Below are 25,893 nucleotides of genomic sequence, written 5' to 3' on the forward strand. Positions count from 1 at the left end.
TCATTCTACTGATGCTTAAAACAAAGGATAAAAATCATAAAAATCATGTTACTGAAAGCTCAGGAAGTTGTGCCTTGGGAAGCCTCTTCTCTTTCTTTTCAGCAAGTGCTGAACACATCCTTTAAAAATCAGGCACAACTTAATATACTCTGACTGAATAATAAACTGGAACAGTCAATCACTGGTTGCTATTTTATTCTGAATACGGTCATTTCCTTCTTTCTTTTGCATCAGGTTTATTAAGAAGAAATGAAGGAGTTGGGCCTCTCCTTCTTCCAATAATGTGTTTCTTCTGCTATGTCAGCAAAGAACAAAACCTGTATAAACCCACAAAAAACACAACCATAAAATGTATGCATTACTAAGGCAGTTTGGGACAGGTGTAACAGAGAAGAGTGAATACATGGGGAGTAAAAGAAAACGCTGATGCTGGTAGGACAAAAGTACAGCCTTCCTTTGATTCACAGCAATTCACATCCATAGATGTATTTCAATTTCCAGGTTCCGTATCAGATACTTAACTGGAAATTGAAATCCTGATACAACAGAAAGGTGGAAGGTGAATACCCAGGAGTCGGACACTTGATGAGAAAAACATGTGAAGTGGTAAAGCACATCCAATTCATTGTCATCGGTACTAGGGAAAAATGGCTGAAAGGAAGAAAATTAATTACAGCAGCCTTGCATCCTCTGCCTTGTTTTAGAGTTTCAAAAGAAAAACCAACAAACAAAACCACAACTCCCTCAAAAAACCCCACCAACCCACCCACCACAAAACACCTTAACTTTTATCTTCCAGAAAAAAAGGACAAAGGACTGGGCATTTGGGGTAAGACCTTCCCAAAGACATACTTCCATAGATCACTTCTAAAACTGGAAGCTAAATTTATGAAGTGAATAATTCTACTCTTAAAGGAAAAAGGAAAGTACATGAAAGCAAGCAATGTTGAGCAAGAGGAAAAGGCTGTGCGGTAACACAAATGCTTGAGAGGAATATAGGGCGAAACAAAGTGCAGATGGTTTTATTTTACATCCCTTCAGTTTGGACCAGATAAAGTTGAGTAATGTTTCAAATGCGGGATATTCCCAATATTGTAATTAAAATTACAGCAACAAGGAAACAAAATCTATACAGAATTACTTCTACTTAATAATAAAATGTATAAAGCTAAATTACTTTAGTGCCAATTATATTAGCATACTTGGTAGCAAACATTTTTAAATTAAATGTGCTTTTCAACTTAAACACTAACTGCAAGAGTACCAGAAAATACAGCCTTATGGGCTGTCATAAGAAATAGCTCGAAGTTAGCACTTTACTTAATTATACAAAAATGTAATATGAAATCGATTTCTTGTGTGCTATATTAGTGCCTTGCTTATTACAAAATACTTTTGTATTGCCTTTGTCAACATAAATTAGACTTGAACAATTTTTTCTAAGAACACTGTTAAATTAAATTTAAAGTAATGCAAAAATGGTATTGTGCTTATGTGCTTTGCAAGTATTAATACTGAACTGATGAAGTAAGCTTCTACAAGCCATTAAACCACTCACTGTATTTCCTTTTTATTTTTATAATGAAACTTTTTAAAAAAAAAATAGTTCTTAAAAAAAGTCTTCAATAGTCTGCACCAAGAGCAACTGAGCTATGATTTTGAAATAAAAAAAGAGCAAATTTGCATCCTGTCTATCAAAACTTTAAAACTTGCAGCAACTCTTTATTCATTAAAAATCAAACAGCAGAGAGAATGCCACCAGCAATTAATTTTCGGCACGGCTTGCATTACCATTTCAAGGTCAGGTTTCAGTGGCCATGCCTCAGTGGGAGCTTGGTTTCAAGGAGATCACTAAACGTCTCGCAAGGGAAACGTCATTAAACATGTACTTGGAAAACTGAAATTGCTTGCAATAGCAACAACTGGAAAACTCTCCTAGCCTGCCTTGACCCATTTACCCTCCAGAGAGAAGCAGGTACCATTCCGTAAGCGTTCACAAGCTACCACATATACCACCGATGGAATACTTGTATCTACCCTTAATAAATGTTTGACCATCTGACCACAGACCTGGAGACTGGTTCAGTCCTGATGATGCCAGATGGGAATGCAAAACCAGTGACCGATACTTCTGGGAATGATAAAAGCACCTAAAAGGCAAATTGTGCACCAAGGGGGACGGAGGATGGAAGGAAAAAGGGCAGACACTCTTGGCCGCAGCGGAGACGAGTAGCAACCTTGACACACGGGATTACTACAACACGTGTATAACACAAGGAAATCTGATCTCTTCGGTGTCAGCAACTGGGATATCCAAACGTGCATGTCACAAGCATAATTTTCCATCTCTAGCAATTCTCCTAGGTTTTCTCCAAAATCCTTTCCATAAAATTTAAAACTATCTTAAAAAACAGAAAAAAAAAACTTGGTTCCTTTTCTTCCTATCTTTAACTGGAAAAACAAATCTCTAATTCTACTTCTTGGATGCTTAGATAATTTTTTTCTACCTTTGAAAGTGCATTTTTTTACAACCCATATGACAATTTTTGCTTGTTTTAGTTCTACTCCTAATGTAATTCTCTGACATTACTGTTAAGATTAAGTAGTTCTTTCTCTCACCACAACCTATCCTTATGATGCAGGGGTTTCCAAACAGTGAGGTGAATACAAGTTGCTACAGGCATCCAGGTAGCTGGTGTTAAGTAACCCACTCCCATGACTGATTAAGACCAACACGTGACTACGACACAGACACGGCAGTTTGGAAAAGGCACTGAAAATAAGTGGCCGCTTCTTTGTAAATGATACCTGGGAAGAATATACAGTTCTGTCTATTTTTTTTAATTTATAAAATTTTGCAGGTATGGATATTTTTCCTTCATATCTACTGTAATATAGACATATTTTCCCTCTGGGGAGAGAAAATAGTTCTAACCACCTAACTAGTTATTAAAGATATTATAACAATATACAGAAAAACGTTCCAGCAAGTTGAAACTGATCTTTTTTTAACAAAGCTTTCAGAATATTTTTCTTGAAATCGAGATATATTTCAACACATCTATGCGTTTGTGTGCATATACACGGTTTTCAATCTCAAAAAGAAGGTTTCTCTATTTCTTTCATATCTTTTTGCAGAAAACACTGGCAGCAACACCTATGAATGGTGACGGACATTCACAAGCAATTGCTGGAAGCAAACAAGGACCACAAGATTTTAATTCAATACTCAAGACCAAACAAAGATATATCTTTTCTGTCCTTGAGCACAGCAGAGAATATTGCCTGCCTTCCCCTCCCCACCCCCCAAATTTTGTGGTTTTGTTTTTTTTTTAACATGGCTATGCAAGAGTGACAGATTTTGAAATATGTATTTCACCATGACTCCTTCAGGAACTATTCATGTTGGTTCTTCTTGCTGTGCCTTGGACAATTTCCATAAAAAAGGCAGGTGAGAAGACATGCTACCCCTCACCGCCACATGCTGATTTCTGACCCCAGCCTTCAGACATGAGCTGCCTCTTGCCTACTCCACTCAGTTACCGCAGCGCATGTCAGATTTTCAACGACACAAGAGCAGCAAAGACTTGCAAGGGACAGGCTGGTTCTCGTGTCCTGCAGTGCCTTGATCTCCCTAGCTTTCCAATAGAGTGGATCATAGCTGTTAAATCTGGGTCTCATCTCCCCTGGTCCCTTCAGCCCATACGAGTCTCCACCCTGTGCATGTTCCCCTGAAGGACCTGGGAAGCCAAGAACTGCCTCCTCAATTTAGTGGCCTCATGAAGAAAGAAACAGAGTCCACCACCTTGCCAGAGAACGAGCTGAACTACATGGCCTAGAAGCAGCTAGGAGAGGAGAGCTCCAGTAGCTATGTGATGGTAAAGTTTATGAACTGCTTCATTCCTAAGAATTATAGAACAGTTTGGGTTGGAAGGGACCTTTAAAGGCCATCTAGTCCAACCCCCCTGCAGTGAGCAGGGACATCTGCAAATAGATCAGGTTGCTCAGAGCCCCGTCCGACCTGGCCTGGAATGTTTCCAGGGATGGGGCATCTACCACCTCTCTGGGCAACCTGGGCCAGTGTTTCACCACCCTCACTGTGAAAAATTTCTTCCGTAGACCTAGTCTAAATCTACCCTCTTTTAGTTTAAAACCATTACCCCTTGTCCTATTGCTACAGGCCCTGATAAAAAGTCTGTCCCCATCTTTCTTTTAAGCCCCCTTGAAGTACTGGAAGGCTGCAAGAAGGTGTCCCTGGAGCCTTCTCTTCTCCAGGCTGAACAGCCCCAACTCTCTCAGCCTGTTCTCATAGCAGAGGTGTTCCATCGCCCTCATCGTTTTTGTGGCCCTCCTCTGGACCTGCTCCAAGAGGTCCATGTCTTGCCTGTGCTGAGGGGTCCAGAGCTGGACACACTACTCCAGGTGAGGTCTCACCAGAACAGAGGCAGAATCGCCTCCCTTGACCTGCTGGCCACACTTCTTTGGATGCAGCCCAGGATACGGTTGGCCTTCTGGGTTGCAAGCGCACATTGCTGGCTCATGTCCAGTTTTTCATCCACCAGTACCCACAGGTCATTCTCAGCAGGGCTGCTTTCCATCCCTTCATCCCCCAGCCTGTACTGATACCAGGGGGTGCCCCGACCCAGATGCAGGACCCTGCACTTGGCCTTGGTGAACCTAATGAGGTTCATGTGGGCCCACTTCTTGAGAAAACCTAAAAGACAGCAGTGAGCATTTCAAGACCTCTCTCACTCTCCCCATCCTTTTTATTTTTAAATAGGAAATGCTGTCCTCTTGTATAAGGATTTCAGATGACGTTTCATAGTAGAGGATGGGGAGGACAGGTTTTGGTAAGCAAACGCTGGCCTTACCACTTCTAAGATTTGCTCTGTCAGTGTGTAACTGTCAAAGGAGCAGAAGGATCCTTCAGACAAAGCAAAAGCCCTGAGGGCCTGCAGCTATGGAGGATGCAAACTGTTAACTCTTAGTACACACACAGCAATACCACTAAAACAAATCCAGAGGTTACTGATTGCTATAAAGAAGTTGATTTAAAGGTGCTCCAAGAACACCACAAAAACAGCAGAAGAAACGTTGGGATCAATGAGGTGGACACTAACTATGCTAGTCCAAAACATAAAAAGTAACAAGGAAACAGACTGGATTGTGTCTGGCTTTATGTTCAAGACCTAAACAGGAAGGCAAAAGATATGTTAGTGACAAAAAAATTTCTGTAGCCTTCTCAGAGATGGAACGCTACTTCTTCTAATGCGATTTAGCTTATGAAACAAATAAAGGTGATGCTTGCTACACCTGCTTTAACTTAGCTAATAAATGTCAGTCAGATCAATGCTCTAAAATGTGCACACTCAAGCAATTTAAGTTTTTGCATGTTTTATGCATTTTAAGGCAAATAATTATCTTTTAAATGTCAAGATGCATTTTTTATTAATTTTCTTTTTCTCTAACTGCCAGCAGAAACTTTTAAGTGAAAGAATTTGAAAGATTTTCTTGTCTGTTGTTGTTGTTTATAGCAAATTATATGCACAAAAGCTGCATTACAGTAAGAGAGCAAATCCACGTATTCAAAAGTTAAGAAATGCCGCAGTAACAAGCTTAATTCCATTTTCTTATGCATATGCATTACGGTATTATGTTTAAACATATGATTTTCCTTAAGGCAACATGAAAAAATCTATATATAAAGATATGATGTCAACTAATGTAGGCTGTACAGGCTGAAAAAAAGCAGTAAATACAACTGTGTGTGTATTTTTCCTGTATTCCTTGTATGCAGCTTTTAAACATCAAACTGGATTGGAAAAGGCGTATCAGAGAACACACGTTACCGACAGCTGTAGGAAAAAGTAAGTGCAGCAGCATCGGTATCTTACCACATGAGCCCTCACACACATTTCATACGTTGAAGGACACAGCCCACGAAGAATTTATCCGAGAACATCCCGAAAAGTTTGCCTGGCCTGTAAACTACCGATGTTTGTCGTCATAGTAGCTTCACAACCTGCCATCTGATTCAGCACATGCTGGGGTAGCTCATCTATCAGTTTTCTGTACTGTTGCAGTCACACTGCAGAAGAAGTGTCCTCAATTTGCTCTTCAAATCTAAAAAAAAAGCCAGTTATCCTAACTCTTTAACAAACTGGTCTTGTAATTGCAGCTAAGAAAAGCTTGCACTGCTGCTTTAAAATGGCAAGAACAGAACCACAGGCATACTAAAATAGATAGCAGGTTACTGGAAAAGGGATTCTGGTTATGCATAAGATACTAATTTTTATTGTTTTAAATTTTGCTTATATCTGGTTCAAGATATAAGTAGATCAAGTATTCTGAATTTTCAAATCCTTCAAATGTGGGAACAGTGGGTTGTTCCACCAGGCCACGGGTTGAGAAAAAGCAGCAAGGTCTAGGATGGCACTGACTATTAGTGGAGGAAGTTTTTTGGTTTGGTTTTTATAACACATAGAAAAGCAATTCCTCGTTTTTATAGATGGTAATTTAGTTTCTCCTTACATATACAGAAATTTAATGGTTGCAACAGTAGTATCTATTACTTCAGAATTAAAGCAAGTTTACTATAAAACGTATTTCATCAGTATGCGGAATATCATAATGACAGTGAACATTGTCATGGAAAGGCAGGATGTGGCTGATGCAGAAGACGTAGAGGCTCTCTACCAGCTATTGCAAAAATAGGTTCCCACTGAGAAGTTAAAAAAAAAAGCACATTAATTCTGCCATAAAACCCAGCGCATGCGCACACAGTGCTGGGAAGACGGTGGGAAAAGAACGATTGCTTCTCTCCAAGCTACTACAGGAATTCGTACACAGCTAGCAGGCTACTTGGTTCAGACTGGAAGAACCAACTCCAGAGGAGGAGCCAGTCTGAAGAAGGGCTGGAGGTTTCACAGTTTTCCTAACTGACAATAACTTTTAGGCTACCAAAAACAAAGGCTCTCTGTTCTAGCATCTTCTAGGCACCTCTGCAGCCAGCTTCAAAGGAAGCTGGATAACTATTTCCCTATTTCAGTCAGTATACAAAGCCTATTCACTATATATTAGCTGAGCTCCAGCAGAGAAACAACCTGACAAGTCAGAAGCTGAAGCAATATGTGTCAAAGAGATTGAATTCCACTTTCATATTAGTACAGAAGAAGACAGCGCATGATTATTGCTTGGAGCATGTGGTTGTTTAGGGGATAATGCTAGCACCTTAACACTGAGGAGTAATGGAAATTGTCTGTCTTGTTCCCATTCTTTCTGAGACAGTCACTTGTGATATGTCTTGTTACACTGCCAGGTCATTTCTCTCTTCAGGCTCCTTAAATATCACCTGTCCAAGTTGACAATACATCTCTCAAATGATGACATTATGCTTTGTCCCTTGCTAAATAGCTAGACACTCACTTTACCAAGGATGAAAAGTTACACTTTCCTTGCAGAAATTAAAACATTACAGGCTGGCCACTATGTTAGAGCTCTGCTTCCCAGCGCTGCCCATCTGCAAGGATGCTCAGCCCCCCAGCATCAAGACATCTCACTCTGCAGCAGCCCAGGCTTGTGTCCTCCTTTATGTTCTTGTTCCTCATAAAGGAGACTACTCCTGACATGGCTAAATTCAAAGAGATGGATTCAATTATTAACATTTCAAACAAACAAATGAAAAAGCATATACAAGAACTTCCACGTTCTTTTAAATGCCATCCCACCCACCAAGAGGAACTTTATTACAGAATTTTCACTGCTTTCAGTACCCCATTTTCTCTCACCAGCAATTATTCTGCACAGAAAACAACTCAGCAAATCTTTACTCAAAAAATATAGACTTTCAGCACCAGAGACAAAAGGATTTCTTCGTGAGCTGTCAGCGCTGTGATACTTAACCCTCATACAAGCCCACACCCGCCAGAGTAAGGCACGGGACGAAACACAGAAGGATGGCGAGAGTAGAAGTAGGATATTTAGAAACAGATTTTTGTCATCCAAGATTGAAACACCATATTCTACAGGCTACAGGTTTTTTGTAGTCGTCGTTCTTTATTACAGTTGTTGCATATTTGTTTCCAGCCATAAGTAACTGTCTAGGCAGGCAGAAGGAAGGATCACACCCATCACACCCAAGAGCCTTGCACAGAGCTACCGGTGCAGGACCGCTGCTCTTCAGAGGCTGGAAAAACCACACATGGGTACATGTGCATCCACTGGGAGAATATGGAAAGCCTCTAAGAGATTAATTTTAGGAGAACAAAGTGTATAATGGAAGCATTTGCCATCTTCTAATTTAAGTCTGTCCACAAGGCAGGCTTTCGGAGAGTGCTGAAAGGAGAGCACGGCTTCCACAGAACCTGCTCCCCGTGGGGTGCAGCAGCCCAGCTGAAGCCTCACTCCGTGGAACCCACAGCAAATCCGTCTCCAAGAGATCACCTGGAGTCACCACAGAAATCGTTGTACAGTCTCAGAGTTCCCACCTTAAACTTGCAAATCCTTTCTAAAACACGGAGACAGTAAGCTGATTTGTGAAGGCAATATTGAAGAGTGGTAGCACTTTTGTTGCTACTGTGGGAATTGGACCAAATTAACATGGGGAAAAAAACCCTAAGTCTGAGAACTACTTTATTTAAAGCACACAGCAACTAGTAAATTCAGGACTAAATAATTCACAGGAAGACATAAAGATCATGGTTATATATGTTTATTGATTTCTATACAGTATTACTGTTGTATACATTTTTTTCACACTGTATAAACTATGGGTATATGCTCTGAATATGCCCATCAGTAAAGCAACAACGAAAAATGTCTATCATCTTAATTTGTCTTTCAAATATGCATTCACCACCTTTTCCAATTACTGCTAGGCAAGACAAGCCATATCTACAAAACTTTTTACTTATTTCTTTTCTGTGTAGACTCTTATACTATATGATCTGCGAAACCTTCTGCAAGTACGCTACCCAATGTGAATAATTTCTACAACATATTACTCATTCCCTCATCCGTTGTTTAGATAGAAGCATCTGCATTTTTGCTTCTAGCTTTTAAATTGTGTTTCATAGCTGAAGGGAAAGAATAGATGGGGTTGGAGGGGAGGTGGGGTGTGTGTTCCAAAAAACCAAAAAGCTGAGCAACAGAAAAAGAAAACTTGGTAATGCCAACCTAAGAAGTCATAGAGGTGAAGTGGCACGCACACACAAAAAAGGAACACACTCAACTAGCATGATCCTTAATTATGGCCATTCAGAGAATAAGAGACAAGTGATAAGGCAGCCCCCCAAAACATTAAGTTCAGGAATAAATTGATCTACACTGATTTCTATACAGTATGATTGCTGCATTCTTCCCACGCTCCCCATCCCAGCCCTTGCTGCATCAAATGAACACCAAGAGCAGAGTCTGCATGGACAGAGAAAGAAATGTTGGTCACACTAAGAGCTGAATGCAGAGCAGTTGTATGTGTTATTTTCAAGGCAGGTCCCTCCACATAACCATAAAAATTGTATCAGTAACATCATTTGTCACAGAATGAATAAAAATTTATTCTCTAACATATGATCTTCATTGTACTAAATTCTAATTACATACTATTTATCTGTGGAAAGTAACCAGACAGAGAAAATGAAGATCTCATTGCAACCAACACAATAAAAGTTAGAGAACTGTTTGCTCTGAATAAATTACATAAGGTAAATGAAAATGAGAGAAAATGCTGGAGAAACATGCAGATTAACCCTGCTTTCCAAATGGCATCGAGATGCAAAGTGAACTGATTTGTCAAAGGTGACAAAACAGCCAGAAACAGAAAGCAAGTTTCTTGAATCCCAGTTCAGCGCTATCTTTGAAGGTTGTTACTTTAAGGAAATATGGTGCAATTGTATTACTTTACTTACTCGTAATCGTCTAAGCTGCTACATGCTGTAAACTGTGAATGCTGCACGTTGTATTCCCGGTGGGTGCCTGTACTCTGACATTCCAGCCTAGCAGAGTTCATTTTGCAGAGGAAAGAAGGTATGTTGTTGAATGTATTTTCTCCAGTCCCTCACATCGAGCATAATTCTATAAAATAAAGGTACTAAACTGCAAAATGTGTGCTTGTGGTACTGTTAGTATCTGAAATGTTTAATTATCTGAATGATAATTAAGCATGTTGCCATTTCCAAGAGCAATGAAACAGCTTTCAGCAATTAATAATGATCTGGAAAGCAAACTGCATAAACCAAAATAGTTTTAAAAGGTAATATGAAATGAAAAATACTAGTATACAAATGAAATGGTTCCCTGTTTATGCAGTGGGGTTAGAGGTGTGAAACAAGGAAAATAAATTTCAACCACATGAGAAATCATTGCTAAAAATCACATCTGCATTGCTAAAACCAGTATTGATTCTGGTCACGTCACACCTCCTTAAGAAGAAGACTTTGTTTCCAGTTTTTAAGTTTCTGCCAGAATTCTTTTATTTTGGTTTCCTAATCCTCATCACAGTAACCTCTTGTATAACACCATACCTTTAATTCTTTAGAATAGGATGCTACACAGACCTGGAGAGAGGCTGGGGAGATGAGGATTGAGGGCTTGGGTCAGGGGGAATGTAATTTGGGAAGCAATTTCAAATATGCACCTTCAAAAACTTTAAAACATTCTCCAGTACTAAGGAAAGGGTGAGAAATTTTGCTCTGGTTTATACAGTTGAGGACTATGGGAGCTCTTTTAGTTATAGTACCCACGTGACAGCCCTAATGGTCCACGTCGTGTGCCCATGCCCAGGGCCTGAGCCCCTCCTTTTCCCACACCGTACACAGGGACTACTCCAGTTTTACTATACTGCCACTGGACTACCTGAAACACAAATTAGCAGCACTCAACTCACACCACTGTAAATTAGTAACGCAATTCTTTTTTGGAGTGGGTTTTTGGTACCACTTTCATAATCTTTCGCAATCTTCCAGCTTTATCGTAGTTACATTTTCTTTATAAATTACATGTAACTGTTCCCGATAGGACCCAACTCAAAATCTTTATTCAATTATTCCATAAAAATGGGTCAAGATATATCAGCCAGTTCTTCTCCATTTGAGTTATTTTATTCTGGTTTCTTAATCAAAATGTTTTACATCAAATTAAATGCATTAGATATCACCTTTATTAACCAAATCTGTAATCTAATTTTTAAAAATATTCTGACAAGATCAGTATTCCATAAACCTGTTGACTGTCTCTAATTATATTACTTTCTTAATTCTTCATTAATCAACCCCTGTATTGGCTCTTCCATTATTCTGTTCAGAATTAAAGTCAAGATGGCAAGCTTTTAATTAATTGAGTGATCCCAATCCTTCATGACAGCATTTTTAATGTTTGTTTTCAGGTCATCTGGAACTTTCCAGGACTGATCCAGATTTATTTATTTTTTATTTTTAAAAATAGCAAACAAAACCAGGTAACATTAAGAATCTTGACAAGCCATTTTAGGATTCTGGACCTACTGATCACCTGAGGTGTAACTTGACATCAGCTGCTGCTTAATACGCTCCTCAACTCACTGTTATAATGGAAGCCATTTCATTATCATACCATACAAAAGCATCACCTGGTCCATAGCCCCTCTCAGCACCAGCAGGAGGATTTACTGAGAAATAAAATGAAGAAAATGAAATTCGCTCACTTCTGTCTCACACAAGTCTAGGTTCAAATTAGGAGGAAAGAATTACACTGCTCACTTTTTAAATAAAACAAAGTTGAAAAAAAATAAAAAAGCAAACAAGAATTAAATTAAAAACAAAGATTCATCTAGCAGAATAAAGCCCAAAGAATCAATGTCAATAACAACCAGAGCTTTTGGGAAGCCTGTCCTAACCTTGGGAGGATGTTAACCTGAATGTATCCAGATTTCACACTAGCATGAATGACACGGTATGTATGTGTAATGGCTTTGGGGGAGAAAGACATTATGGAGGGGAGAGAAAGAATAATGAATGCATTTGGGAAATCTCATCAACATCCCTCCCCCCAGCACACACGGCTTTCCTCTTCCTCCTCTTTCATCCTTCCACATCACCACTCCTGCTACTCACAGACCTTCCCACCTACTCCACGCTACTGCGCCGACAGTGCCAAAGTAACAGTGAAAAATTAGTGCACTTCCAAAACCGTATATTTAAGTGCTGCAATGACCAGAGCAACTTTCAAAACCTTATTAAAATTTTCCCTGCTTAATTTTTAATAGAGTGATGAATAAAAGTGCAATAAAAGCCAGTCCTACAAAAGTGTGTTTTATTTAGGTACTCACTGGTTCTCAAACACTATAAAAGTAATATTGCACTCCTAAACAGTTGAGAGACCTTATTTATGAAAGCAAACGAAATTAAAGTATCAAGCACACTAACAAATGACACTAAAAAACTATTTCTGTTGAAAATAAAAATAGAAGTCTCAGTTCAAAAGAAGAGCTCCAGTCTTCTGAGAAGGTAAGATTGCCTCCACCTGTAGTCATGTTCTTCAGAAGCGAAGAGAGATCAAAAATCTGCGAGTATCAGTCCCCAAACTCTGGAGAAGCTATAATCAGGCTCTGAGTTATCTGGCCCCAGTGCACCCACAGCACTTTCAAGTGCTGCAATATGAATTATTGCCCATGTCCATTCTTTTACAGCTGGAATGGGCGCCGTAGATTAATGTACTGCAATACATTTTCTTGCCACTGACAGTGCTTCTCGGCAGCGTGATCTATCGACCAGTTACGCGCACTTTGGATAAATCATGACGGTCTCAGTGCTGCGGCACGCTCTGCTCTGGGAAAAGCTGCCGAACAAGCTGCGGTGACACAGGAGATGGAGAAAGTGCTTGCAAGATGGGAGCTCCGGGGGGCTTGGCAGCTGCTCCTTTTCTTCCCCCAGCCTCCGTCACACAGCTGAAGTGGCATCCCGACCTAGTGCCCTTCACCAGAAAGAGAGTCACTAACTTCAGCTGAAGGACTTCCCTCAACCTGGTAGACTTTGCACTGAAGCCCTGCCTGGCCAGCACGTTGGGTGCCGATGACCATAACCACATCTTGCTGTTGGTAACTCGTCCCGCCCTGCCCGCTGGTAGAGACTTCGGAGAGAAGGCAAAGGAAGAGGTCACTGCACACAACGGAGGCTTTGAAAGGTGGGTGGCCATGCTAGAGGAACCCCCCTACCTACGCCTGCTACTCTAACCCTAAGTGAAGGGCATCGGTGTGATTTACTGCCAAACATGACGCTATACAATAAAGAACTGGCCAGGAACAAACCTTATCCCAAAAACAAAGCACGAGAGAATTCAGGAAACCCACGTCTCATTGCGTAACGTGGCACTCGCAGAGTCGTGGGAAGAAAGTTTTGAGTTTATGCAGAGGGAGCTTGCAGCTGCAAATACCAAAAAAATGAAACTAAGCAAGACTGAATATAGCGAACAAAAAACGTTCAAAACTAATTTAGGGGAGGTTAGTGTCTGAGCTTGCAGTTTACTGCCAATTCAACTGAGTCATCAGCGTTGCACTCCTTTGAAAAAGAGGATACCGTGCTTAATTTACACAATCTGACAAGAACTTGGCTAGGCAGTCTGCCTGGTCTCCTGCTAGGTAACTCAGCTGCGCTACGGTCCTTTCTTATGGATATAGGCATCATTAGGATTCTATATGTGGTATGGGTATCTGAAGAGCGGCAAGCAGCACAACACGCAGAGTATGGTCCCATGTGCCAGCCAACTATCCAAATCAGACAGCTCTTTTACAGGATGCTCTCTCAGTAACAGTTCTGGTATTCAGTCCTGAAGGGAATATGATGAAGTTCCTTACTCCAGACTTTCTCCATTGTTTAAATATCTTTTTTTTTTCCATATCATAGCCAACTGGTAAACCTATATGGAACAAGAGACTAGTGCATTTGGTATCTGATAGCGAGATCTTAAATGTTTCCAATTACTACCTGGCTAAAAGCCCAGAAACAGTAACGAGTGCCAAATATATTTGTAAAAACAACAGCAACTCATAAATATAGGTGTAACGTGGGCCTTTCTGCAATGACAAATCTAAAATAATTTTTTGAAGTATCACATCCATTTAGCTCCAAGTTGTCCATCTTTAGTTTATTCTAAGTGTTCAACATGTAAACAACAAAAACATGAGTAATAAAAACATGTAACTTAAGTGCTCAAAAAACATTTAAGCTCTTCTTGAAGCTATATTCTAAGTCTCCAATGATATCTACTTTGAGAAGAAAAAAGGTAAAAATTCTCTTTGAAACCTTAAGGCAACTGCTTTACTGTAAAGGTAAGTATTTTCTTTCTGTCCACTTTTTAAAAAAAAAAGAAATTATACATTTATGTGTACTTTTATTAGTTTTCAAAGATTTAAATAATAATTTAAGATGCACTACTGCAAGAGACACAAATAAAGAGCGCAGCTTATCCGGTCAGTGCCTCATTTTCCAGAACCCTCCTGTGATGTTGACTGTTTTGACCCAATTTTACAAGCCCGTTGCCTCACATACCAACATCCTAAATTCTCATGTACAGCACACAGCAAAGCCTATAAATCCAGCTCCCCACCTAGAGCCCTCCACCTCCACTCTGCAGGTGCAAAAGGCAAACAACAGTGACCGTAGCACTGTATGCACTGCACATCGGCACAAACAGGTTCTATACTGCACCGTCCCTTTCACTCTGCTATTTTAAAAATCAATTACAATTTTTATGTAACCAGAACAACATTCTAGTTCTCCAGATGGCCATGCAAGGTCACTTTCTCAATGGCAACATCGCTGGAGTCCCTCTGTTAAAAATCCCAAGAAAATGAACAAAAACCTTAAGCTTGCTTTTGTTTTTCAATGTGCCCCCATGTCTTGCTGCTTTTTTTTTTTTTTGCTAAAGGTGAATTCAGCAGTATCCAGTATTCTGTGTATACCATTTCCAAGATGAATAAATGTGCAAGCTGTAAACAAACATTCTGCGCTTGAAAAAGGCAGGCAGAAAGCAGCCCAGCTCCCAAGCCTTCACGGCAGGCGGTCGTATGCCGGCGCCGCATCGCTGAACCAGCATCTCCCCTATTGTGCCTTGAGGCTAACTGTTACCGATAGCTAGGTCTCTGTGATGGATAACGATTTTGAAATAATAATAATAATAATAATAATAATAATAATAATAATAATAATAATAATTTCAAGATAAATTGTGCCATTCTCAGCTGATAAAGCTATAAAGCTCCCCCTCCCCTTTACTCATTTTATTATCAAAAACAAATAATACATGCAAGAGTTTACTAAAATCAAGTAATTTGGAAAAACCTGAAAACACACAGGAACACAGGACTCCTTCTCCAATTGCTCTACAATTCTTCATGTCCTACTGAAAAATCACACCCTTGCATTGAACTTCGGTAAAGTAGGAACGAGCAATTCCACTGTGTACATATATTAAGCTCTGGACAGGCTGAACTATTGACCTCCTTTGCCACTAAAATATCAGTTAATCATAAAACTGAGCTGCGAGCTGTTACTCAGAAGCAGCAGCCAATGTAAGAGAATAACTTCTAACTTACAGTTGATAAAGCAGGCTAAGTGGACAATTTTAGATTACCACATATTTTCTACACCCCCCGCAAAGGAAAGGCAATCACAACTCGGAGGATATGCACGGAAGGACACCACCAACCCCAAAGCCACAGAAAACAGCATTAAGGATTACTTCGGATTCAAGTGCTAGCCTCTGCCTTTTGTTTTGGTTTTAAAATGCTTCAGAAGTGAATAATTTAATCGGTGACACCAGGCAAGCGGTGTAGTCATACCGAAAGCCCAGGTGCCCCGCGAGGATCGATGGGGAGGAAGGAGCCTTCAGCATCAGCAGCCTGAAATTCTTTGTGCCTCACCACAGACAGCCGGGACCACACCACCACGCTCGGCCCCGACTTCAGCTGTGCTTAGAAATGGAAATACAAAGCGTGCACCTGGCTAGTAAGGAGGAAAATGTCAGAAAATAACATTTTGCTTCACACATTTTAGTCTTACTTCAGCCGTTTAAAAACACTCAGTGGTTTCACGTATTTGACTGCTCAGCACCATCTTTAATTGCAGACTGACAAAACGACACGCAAGCTTTCTAGCAAAACGCCGTCACTCGGCTTCAGCGCAGGACAGATGACCTGGGAATCGCCAAGTAGACGAACAGGCGGGTGGAGGGTTTTTAACTGGCGGAACAATTATCTCTTAATTAGAAAACAATTTTGTTTAGCATTAGTGGAAACGAGTCGTTTTGCTATGAGGAAGACAGAAAATGATCTAAATGCCTAATAATAAAAGTGCATGTCTTATATTGAGATAAGCACAATCGCCACTCAAATCGTTCAGAAGCAGGATACATCTCCAGCAGAGCACAGGCCAACTGATCAATAACATGTTATTAAGAAATGTAATGAAATTATAAATACTGAATGAATTACAGAAAAAAAAAATTTCAATCTTCATTTGAAAACGATGTTAAGATTTGCTCAGATATTAAATAAACAGAAAGCAGAATACTAACCTATTCTTACTGATGTGTCAGTGAGTTTGCTATTGCTGCTACTTGGAATGTAAACATTAAAAACTCATCAGATCAACGTTCACCAACGTGTGCTTTTTAATGCGTATGAAGAGCAGTCAAACTTCATGCTGAAAATTCATTTATTTCCTGCCACTCCGTTTGACGCTGAGCAGATAATCAATTATAACTTGTTTCAGAATTTGAACTAATAAGTACAGAACTTATGGAAAGACAAAATTGACAAAGAACATTGACAGAAAAGAGAGTATCTGTCTGAAAAGTAAGTGATCTTGTCAGAAACAAGAATTAGGAATAATTGAAGAATCTGCAGAAAGAAGATATTGCTGCAGAGATGTCATCTAATACAGCGCAGTAAATCACCTGCCAGTCACTCGTACAATACCAGCAGCAGCAGAGACTGCGGGGTGAGCTATTCCGTTATTAGCTCTACTGTTTCTTATAAATCTTGTCTTCACAAGAGACTAATTTTTATGTTTGTAGTTTGCCTTTTACAAGCAAAATATTTTAAAAAATAATAATATTCATATTGACTTGGTCTTGCAGTTGTCTAACGGGAAGTCCTGGGAGAACACTGCGGAAAAGGAAGGTCTGCCTTCATTTTCCAGACAGGCGAGGAGGCAGCAGGGCAACCTGCCGCTCAACCTGGTGCCATCCCTGACTCATCCCTGATGCTGGGCACAATCCCTCAGTCTCCACAAACCCTTGCTCGACTCGCCTTTTTCTAATTGAAAATGGTTACTATTAATATTTATTCACCTTTGCTTTCAGGGAACAGGAAGAATCATTCTTGCTGCAAGGTAAAACAACTTGGAATCTTACTATTATTAAAATAATATTGTCACAGAAGCTCAATTTTTTTTTCAAGCATTTTTTTGATCTGCTTCATTTCACAGTGGATTAAATTTGTCTCTAGCCAGACTACATTTTGGTGCCTTATATGTGAGTGTTAAGTTAAAAACAAATTAAAAATAAAATCACACTCACAGTAACGTTGTTTCCCCTAACTGGCTTCTAAAAATATGTCACATAAATCATAACTTCCTTTCTTTTCCTTTCCCATTAAAAAGCTTTACTCTGTCACACACTGTGAAAATGAAATTATATTTTTTCAAGAGATGGGAAAAAGAACCCAAACATTTGGGATTTGTTAGTTTTGGCTCAGTCTCTTTAAAATAGAAGCTCTTTTCCAATTCCTACCTTATCAGAACAATGCCTAAACCAATTCAGTACAATAAATTAATGCTTTAACCTTACCTAGATCTCAACTGTCATCTTAACCAAGATGGATACACATATATTTTTACTTCACAGGAAAGACAGACTAAATAAGATCACAAATTCCAAAAAAAGCCCTCAGCTTAGTCTTGCTCCAGTTGTGTGCCTCAGTTTCCAACAGTACTATGCCTGATTTCAAAAAAGACTGTCTGATATTCTGGGACTCACACTCATTGTCCTAGTCCATTTGAAGTTCTGGCTTGTGATTCGGACACCGACTCTCTTCCTTACGTAAACAAAATGAGTGGTCATCCATGCTTAGATGAGAACTTGAATAGCTGTCCCACTGAGATCTGTCACCAACTCGTGAAAAAAATATTTCATTTATATTTTCATTTGATACATGCATAGATATACATGTCATGGGGAAGTCTGCAAGTGCAGCTCTTCTTTCCTACTATTTTAGCGCAGCTTTCAATAGATGGCTATCAGCACTCTGCTAAACCTAATATAGTGCAAACTTTAAAATACTGTAAGTCAGGCCCTAAAAAGCCTGAGATGAGGGAAAAACCCCCACAATTCAATCTCTGCTTATTTGCCTCCCAGTCTGATGTTCAAATCTATAATTTTTCTCCTCTGCAACTATGAGACGTAGGCATTATCTTTCTTCTTATGAAAGCTGAGATTAAAATAACTTTAAGGAGCTTTAGGAGGAGCAGCATATAACACAAGTTGGCAGTGCTTAATCTTCTTGGACCTAGCCACACAGGGGCACTCTAAAAAAACAGAAGCAGACTGCAAGATTCAGCAACACATGATTGTGGTGGTGATAGGTCAAAAATGGAGAAAAGACAACATTCTATTAATATTTGCTAATGTGTTTTAGGAGTTGTGGGAGATTCTGACAGGCCATGCGTATCTGCTTGGAGAAAAAAAGTTCCCTTAAAATACGCTACATTTTTTGTAAAATTGTATTTCTTAAACAGATTATTTTTCCATGCAAGTACTTTCATGTGCAAGTTTACTTAAAGTGCAAGTGAAAATATGAAGGTGAAAAAACAAGTGGTTTGTCCTTCTAGAAATGATAACATCTCCTTCCTTGCACGAGGAGAAGTAAAAGGCTTTCTTAGCTTTGTAACATCCCTTCTCCCGACCTACATCCCAGGGTTAGCAAACAGCAACCTGGAGAGTGACCGGGCAAAGCAGGGGATGCAGCAAATCCATATTGGCCCAGACACTTGGGGATCCTGTGGGTGCCAAAGGAAATCTTAAGTTCTGCTACAAGCTAATTAGAGCCAACAAAAGCCCGCCAAACAATTAAATCAACAGTTTTGTCTGGTTGTATTTCAAAGCAGGACTCACCTGCACATTTGGTCCTGGTGATGAGTGGTGGTCCTGGCTGGCCAGTCCCACCTTCGCCCGGTCTGGTGAGCAGGACCCGAATCTCATACTCGGTGTCAGGGTCCAAGTGCCAGAGCTTGTAAGTTGGCGCGTTGACAGCGTGGGTTTCGGTCCAGGTCCCAGATGTCATTCGGTACTCCACTTCTTTCAGGATAATGGGTCCGTCCCCAATGATTGAGTTGGCATTCAGCTGAATGAGCAAGTACGTGGGCCCGACGCCCAGCAGCTGCGGGGGTGCTATCGGCCGAGGGGGCTCTGTAGGGGACACAAAAAAAAAAAAACAAACCCAAAAACTCAGCGATAAAACAAAAGCTGTAAAGCCATTAAAAAGAGGGCTCTTTCCACAGAAAGTTGTCAGGGTTTGGTCAGCAAAGATTTCAAAACTCGAAAGCAAAATCAAACTGACATCAATGAAGAAGAGCGGAGGAGAATTTCAGCTGATGGAAGCGAGTGGTGCACCACTGGCATCTGCCCAGTGTTATTTTTTCCATTTAAAAATCTCAGCTAGGGACCACAAAATCCCATCTGATTTGTCTATTGCTGATACTTAACATTTTTTTCTGGAAAAAAAATAATATCTGGATTCATGCTCATTTATATAATTTACTATGGCAATAACTTGAGATTTTCAGAAACATAACTGACTTTCTTTTATTGACAGAAGCCACATACATACATATTTCCTTAAAGAAATTGTTTCAATAGTTGATACACTAGCCCTGCACAGAATATTCTTAAAAACCGAGTATCACTGCAGTTCATTTGAAAGCCACCAGACGCAGTTAGGGCAAAAGATATGGATACCTCTTACGCACATTCCAAACATTCCGAACTGAGCCAAACTGCCAGGAGAATGACAAAATAAAGATGCATAGCAACGACGTACAACATTATTTTATTCTTCAACGACTTACTACTGATTTAGAAACTCAAACAGGAAGATGTACGTTGCCTTTTGCCTTCCTGCGTTGTCATCAGATTCCAGCTAAATACTTCAACACAGCTGCAAAGTGAAAAGGTAACGACGGACCAAACAGGGAGGTGAGGCCCCCCTTACCCCGAGGAACATTTAGGTAGAGAAGTAGCACATTGCCTCGGCGTGATCTATTTTAAGAAACAAATCACAAGTAACGTGTACTTTTCTAATAAAATGAATCCACTGATAAACACGGAAGGTTCATTTTCATTCCAGATGGCTCATATTTCAACTAATTTGTTTCAGTTAATTAGGCAACAATGCTAAATTCAATGCACACAAGGGTTTCGCACAGCAGCGATGCAGAGCTAACAACGCGGCAACTCTGAGCAGGTAGAGCGATCTCATGGCCAGGACATTAAAAATAACATTTAACCCCAGACCATAAGGCTTTTGCTCCCCCCACCCTCCGCACGAGAGAAGCTACGGCGCAGGAGCATTGCATGTATTCTGCCTCCCAGGAATGACCCCACCAGTGCCACTGGCAGAGCCCGTGGCGGGGAGTGGTGATGGAGGGGCTCGCAGAGTGCTCCAGACCGCCTCTGACATCCCACCCTCCCTGCACGGCGAAGTTTGGCTACCGACTCCCTGGTTCTCTACGTCCAGCAGTGCAGTTTTCCCTCCAGGTACCAGAGCTGGCTCCCAACAGTGTATTTACCAGCTCTGCAAGCAACCAAGTTTCCCACGCTGTGGTACCAAAGGATTTCGTGCAGACTTTTCCCTAAGTCAGCCGTCTCTCGAGCCACTCTGTAGGCCAGGGAATCTGTGAACATGCAGCAGTGGCTGCAAGCGGAGCTCATTTTCTTCTCCTGGAGCGAGAAGGTGAGGGCTGCAAGGTGTTCCCGTTTCTGCTTCGGGATATACAAAAACTCTAGAAAGTATCTCAATGAATTATTAACATGTTTTACCCCGTTCTGGCAAGAAATGTGCATATGAAATAATTTAGATCCCTACCTGCATCAAAGCTCAGAAATGCAGCTGGGCTTAATGAGGGCAGTTTATTTGCTGCGGAACTAACACATCAAATGTCAAACTAATGAATTCTAAGGTCAGGGTATATTATGGCAGAAAACATAAACGTTGATGAACATGAGGCACTCCCAACTCCGAGTTATAAACCTCTAAAACATAAGGCTGTGTTTAGAAGTATACACTTTGATTAAGAGCACGATTATCACAAATAAAACCTCACGTTAATGAGACTAATATACCATTGCATATTAAATTTTTATGTTAAGAGGTAAAGTGTATTCTTATATTAGCATATGCATTTTGTTTTTAAGCTCTTGAGGACAAGGAGACTTATTTATAAAGTCTCTCCTAGTTCCAATAAATTATGCATGAATTTTAATCAGTTAGCAAATGAACAAGTAATTGTTCTGCAGCATTATTAATATTCTTCATAATACAATATACTATCAGAACCAGAGGTGAGGTGCAACCAGAAATCCCAAAAGTACACTAAGTGTCAACTGAAGCATGCAATCCCAATATACCAGGATAAACTTTCCTGATGTTACCCAATTAACTTTCTATTAATTATTCTCATTCGTTATTCTATAACCAGATCCATCAAATATTCCCCAATTATAATTTCAAATCACATAATTTCCTTTTATATATACAGCAACCCAAAACTTCTACGGTTTAAAAATTGCCATCGATAACTAAAAGACAGAACAAAGCCATTATTAATGTTTCGGTTGTCATTCCCATAGCAAATATCACATGTACAACATTCCTCTTTCGGTGGGTTTTTAAACGTGAGTCACATCCTTCAAGGAAGTGATGTTGCTGGCTTTTCACTCTAGCAATCTGGGTCCACCTGGTAGTAAAGAACGCTGTTTTGCAGTGTCCCGAGAAGGAAGGCTGTCAAAAATAAAAACCCTCTTATACGAGGTATGGAGGGAAAAAAAAAAAAAAAGAAAAAGAAAAAAAGAAAGAGATGCCTGAGAGGGAACTCCAAAGAAAATCATCCTCTTAGAAGTTTGGTCTGGTTTATAAACAATATAAAACCTCGGCTTTAGTCAAGCCGAGTGACAGCTTTAGAGTTCAGAGCTTGGACCAGAGGCAGTGCTGCGGGAAGCCGAGGTTCGCCAGTGGCCCACCACGGCAGCCCCCGTCCCGCCTGCCCTGCCGAGGCGCTCCGCCTGCGGACGGCCACTACAGCAAACGCACTTCGTGCCTTCCAGTCACCCACGCCGCAGCCGGCTCAGGCAGCACGGTGACCTCCCGCCAGCTGCCCCTGCCCTGGTCACTGCAACCAAACCGGGGAGCTATACCCCTCACATCTGCCAAATCCCCCCCGGCTACCATGAGCAGATGCGGCTAAGGCACACACACAGTGTTCCTAGCAAGCAATTTTCACTGAGCGCGGTTCCGCTTTTCCCAGCCGTGAACCCTCTGTGAATAGCCATAAAGGTTCTAAACAACTTGTTATGAGAAAATATTTCAACCCATGTATGGTTTATTAACTCCCCAGTAGAATCACGGTTCCAACAGGTATTGAAAACACGGACACCAAACAGTTTGAGCAAAGACCCTGCATGGTGAGTTTCGTTTCTTCCTTTGCTAAGCACAAACTTTAGAATTCCTTTTCCAGTGTGACCAGTTTAATTACTGAGTTATTTTCTAACTGTATTTTTAGCCACTGCTTAAAGGTGTTAAATCTGATGAAATCCCTTCCAGTCAGTATACGCATGGTCACTAACATCTCTGACAGACTATATAAAAAGAGCACTTGCACATCTGCAAGACATTACAGAAATGAAAGTACTTTCATGCATAGCATTTGCAGTATTTGGCCATTTCTGGTTTTGACATAAAATGCCCACAGCTAAGTTAATCAAAAATTAAGACTGACATTTCATCAGTACAGAGTTCCCATTCTGCTGAGCTACTAGCAGTACATTATGCTCACATCAGTATGTATATGACATTATATATTACATGTGCTGTGATATTTAGGCACCAATGACTAGAATAAGCATGCAGCATCAACCCCAGCTATGTCTTCCTACAGTTAAACAGTTGTGTCATGTTCTTAATATTAAATACTGTATGCAAATAATTATGTGTTCATAGACAGAAAAAAAACCAACCAGAAAAGGTCACTAGTGTTATTAGTACAGTAACTAGTATGCATAAAACTTCCTATATTCCCAAGTACCATACGCACACTATGTTGCTTAATACCGTTTACCCAGCCTGGGTGACAGTAGCCCTACTATGTTGTCCTCCAAGACTAAACACCTCTTAAATTCAAAATAAAGGGAGGCAGTTTCATAAGTGAAATCATATACTATCAGCGATCAGTTCAAAGCACGGGGGGTGGAATCAAACCAAACCAGAATCCTACAAGTTTCTCCACTTTGGAGGAAAAGCTGATACTGGATGCATGTTTGATAAAATCTTACTTATTTATGTCAAGTCATGTTTTGTGGAGCACAACATGTACCAGCCACAGGAGACTGTTTGCTTGCTCACAGCAGAAGGGTTGGGGAGGGTGGGAAGGAGAGGGCTGGTCACCACACAGCCCGAACATGAAGATATGTGCGTGCCTTCATTCTTGCCACTCTCCATCCCATCCCTGCCTTGTACAGAGCCTCAACACGTTAATCCTACAAGCTCCCTCTGCTCACGCGCGCGCTGTGCCTTCCCCCGGTGACAGCGCGTTCACCCTTCTCTGTCAAATACCTTATAGGAAGCTATACAGTTGGTATGTTGATGGGTAGCAACTGTTTAACCCAATACATACAATGGGGGCAACCATAAAAACCTTAATTTTTACAAGTATAACAAAGCATTAATTTATTCAAAGAAGCCCAATGACGGCCTTACCCCTGCAGAAATTAAAATCAGTATGTCTTAACTGAACCATAAACTGTCAAGAAAGCAGGCAAATTAAAGAATACAAGTTTCCTTTAAATTTTTTCATAATTCAGAGAAACAAACAAACAAATAAATCCACATAAATACAGACAACGCTGAGCATTCCAGGGAGTACAGCAGAGATGCCTCCACAAATGACTCAAGACTGACTCAGCTCCCACCGAGATCAAGCTCATTTCCTCTTCTAGGGCAATTTCTTACAAAGCTAAGAAAGAAGAAGTTTAAGTAAAGAAGCCAAGTTTAAGTACGTCTGCATATTTCTTGCAAGTACTCTGGGGGTTTCTATTCAGCTTCGGAGCCTGACCCGCACTGGCTATGTACAGATCTATGCCATAGGAAGCCCGTCGGGACCAGGGGCCCTCAGGAGAGCAGTCTGAGACACCCCAGGTTTCTTGAAAGAGCCAGGGCACACGGGCCAAGTGGCAAATCCCCGCCTGCCAGGAGCCGGCCCGGTGCAGAAGCGCGCGGGCGCTCCAGGCTGCACACAGAGCTGTTGTGGCAAAGCTGCCTTGGAAGACCCGCGGCACGGAGCCAGAAGAGCGTGGGGGAGCAGGCTGCCGATCCCATGCGGCAGCGATACTGCTTCAGTGCTCTTCCTGGGCTGGAGGATTACATACGGCTTTAGGGATTGACACGTTTTTAAAAATATTGAAAAACTGAAGAACCAGGAACGTTCGTTTAAAAGGTGGAGAAAATGTATGAGATTTAGCAGGAAGAATTACGGCAGTCAAGTATTTGCAGGGCAACAAAATTCTGTGTCTTAAAAGCTGGTTAATCCAATGGAAAAAAAGAATTAACAAGAAGCAGTGACTGAAAGTTCAAATTCAAATATGGTATTAAGCCACAAATTTAGCAGTGAGAATAATAACTGAAGAACAATAACTGGTAATACCGTAGGAAATTCTGCATTCTCTATCTGAGTGTTTTCAGTCAAGGCTGAATGTCTTCTTATAAATTATATGTTAGGGGAAAAAAAATAGATGGTGATAACAACATGTAAGGCTCCGAAGAAGTACAAGTGAAAGAAATTATGCGGTCATGAAGGTAGTCTCACAAAATGAGCTATGAAAAGTGAGGATAAAAACAAACCACGGAGTCTTTCAGCACAAATACTGGGTTCTTTTATTTTTATAAAAATCATTCCACATGTGGCATATCTTTAATATGAACTACAGATATTTTCATTCAGCTCTCCAAAATGGTTGGGAAGTACTGCTCTGCTAAGAAAAAAAATCCAAATTGAAGACAAAAAGGTTTATTTTGGACTTGTGCCTGCCTGAAAGGACACCTGGCCATCTTCTATGCTGACAGCAGCTTGACAAGACCTGTCGCCCTCAGCACCAACCAAAGCTGTATTAACACAAACAGGGGGCTTTGCCAAGTAAGGGGAGAGGCATTACAGAAAGCAGTACTTGCCTGATGAGACATTCTGCACTCAGTTAAAAAAGCAGGTTAATGCAGGGGACTGAGGGATCCCAAGCTGAAAGCACAGATCGCTAACAGCAGAGGTATCACAAACCTTAGAGTCACAGAAGGCCTCTGCAGTTTATTTTTAAATTTCCAACAAGATCTCAGGTTTTCACTTTCTCTGCGTGACAGACTACACTTTCAGCTCAGTCTGTCACCCTATACATGCCATCTCTAGTGAGTAGTTAGGTCCTTAATGGTTTTGTTGTATAACACACGGAAGACAAATAAAAAACCCAACAGCCTATGCATCAGAGAGATTGCCCAGCACACTAAGGACAGTTCATTAATGGGAGCTGAGTGCTCTGCTGGGCTTCTGGAAAGAAAGAAGAAAAACCAAAGAAAAAAAGCTGCCACTCTTCTAACTTACATTTTAT

The 25,893-nt window shown here is 40.6% G+C and overlaps 1 protein-coding gene across 2 annotated transcripts in view; it reads right to left on the reverse strand.

Annotated features, from left to right (window-relative positions):
* Window positions 1-25,893, reverse strand: part of PTPRK (protein tyrosine phosphatase receptor type K) — a gene marked incomplete at its 3' end in the record, with an annotated part of 414,479 nt that overhangs the window by 154,849 nt on the left and 233,737 nt on the right. For both annotated transcript variants that reach the window (XM_081997619.1, XM_081997618.1), the window contains exon 7: window positions 19,144-19,437. In XM_081997619.1, the coding sequence (XP_081853745.1) occupies window positions 19,144-19,437 (294 nt within the window). The remainder of the gene's footprint in view (window positions 1-19,143; window positions 19,438-25,893) is intronic.

This window comes from Phaethon aethereus, assembly GCF_964289735.1.
Source record: "Phaethon aethereus genome assembly, chromosome: 3".
Taxonomy (NCBI): Eukaryota; Metazoa; Chordata; class Aves; order Phaethontiformes; family Phaethontidae; genus Phaethon; species Phaethon aethereus.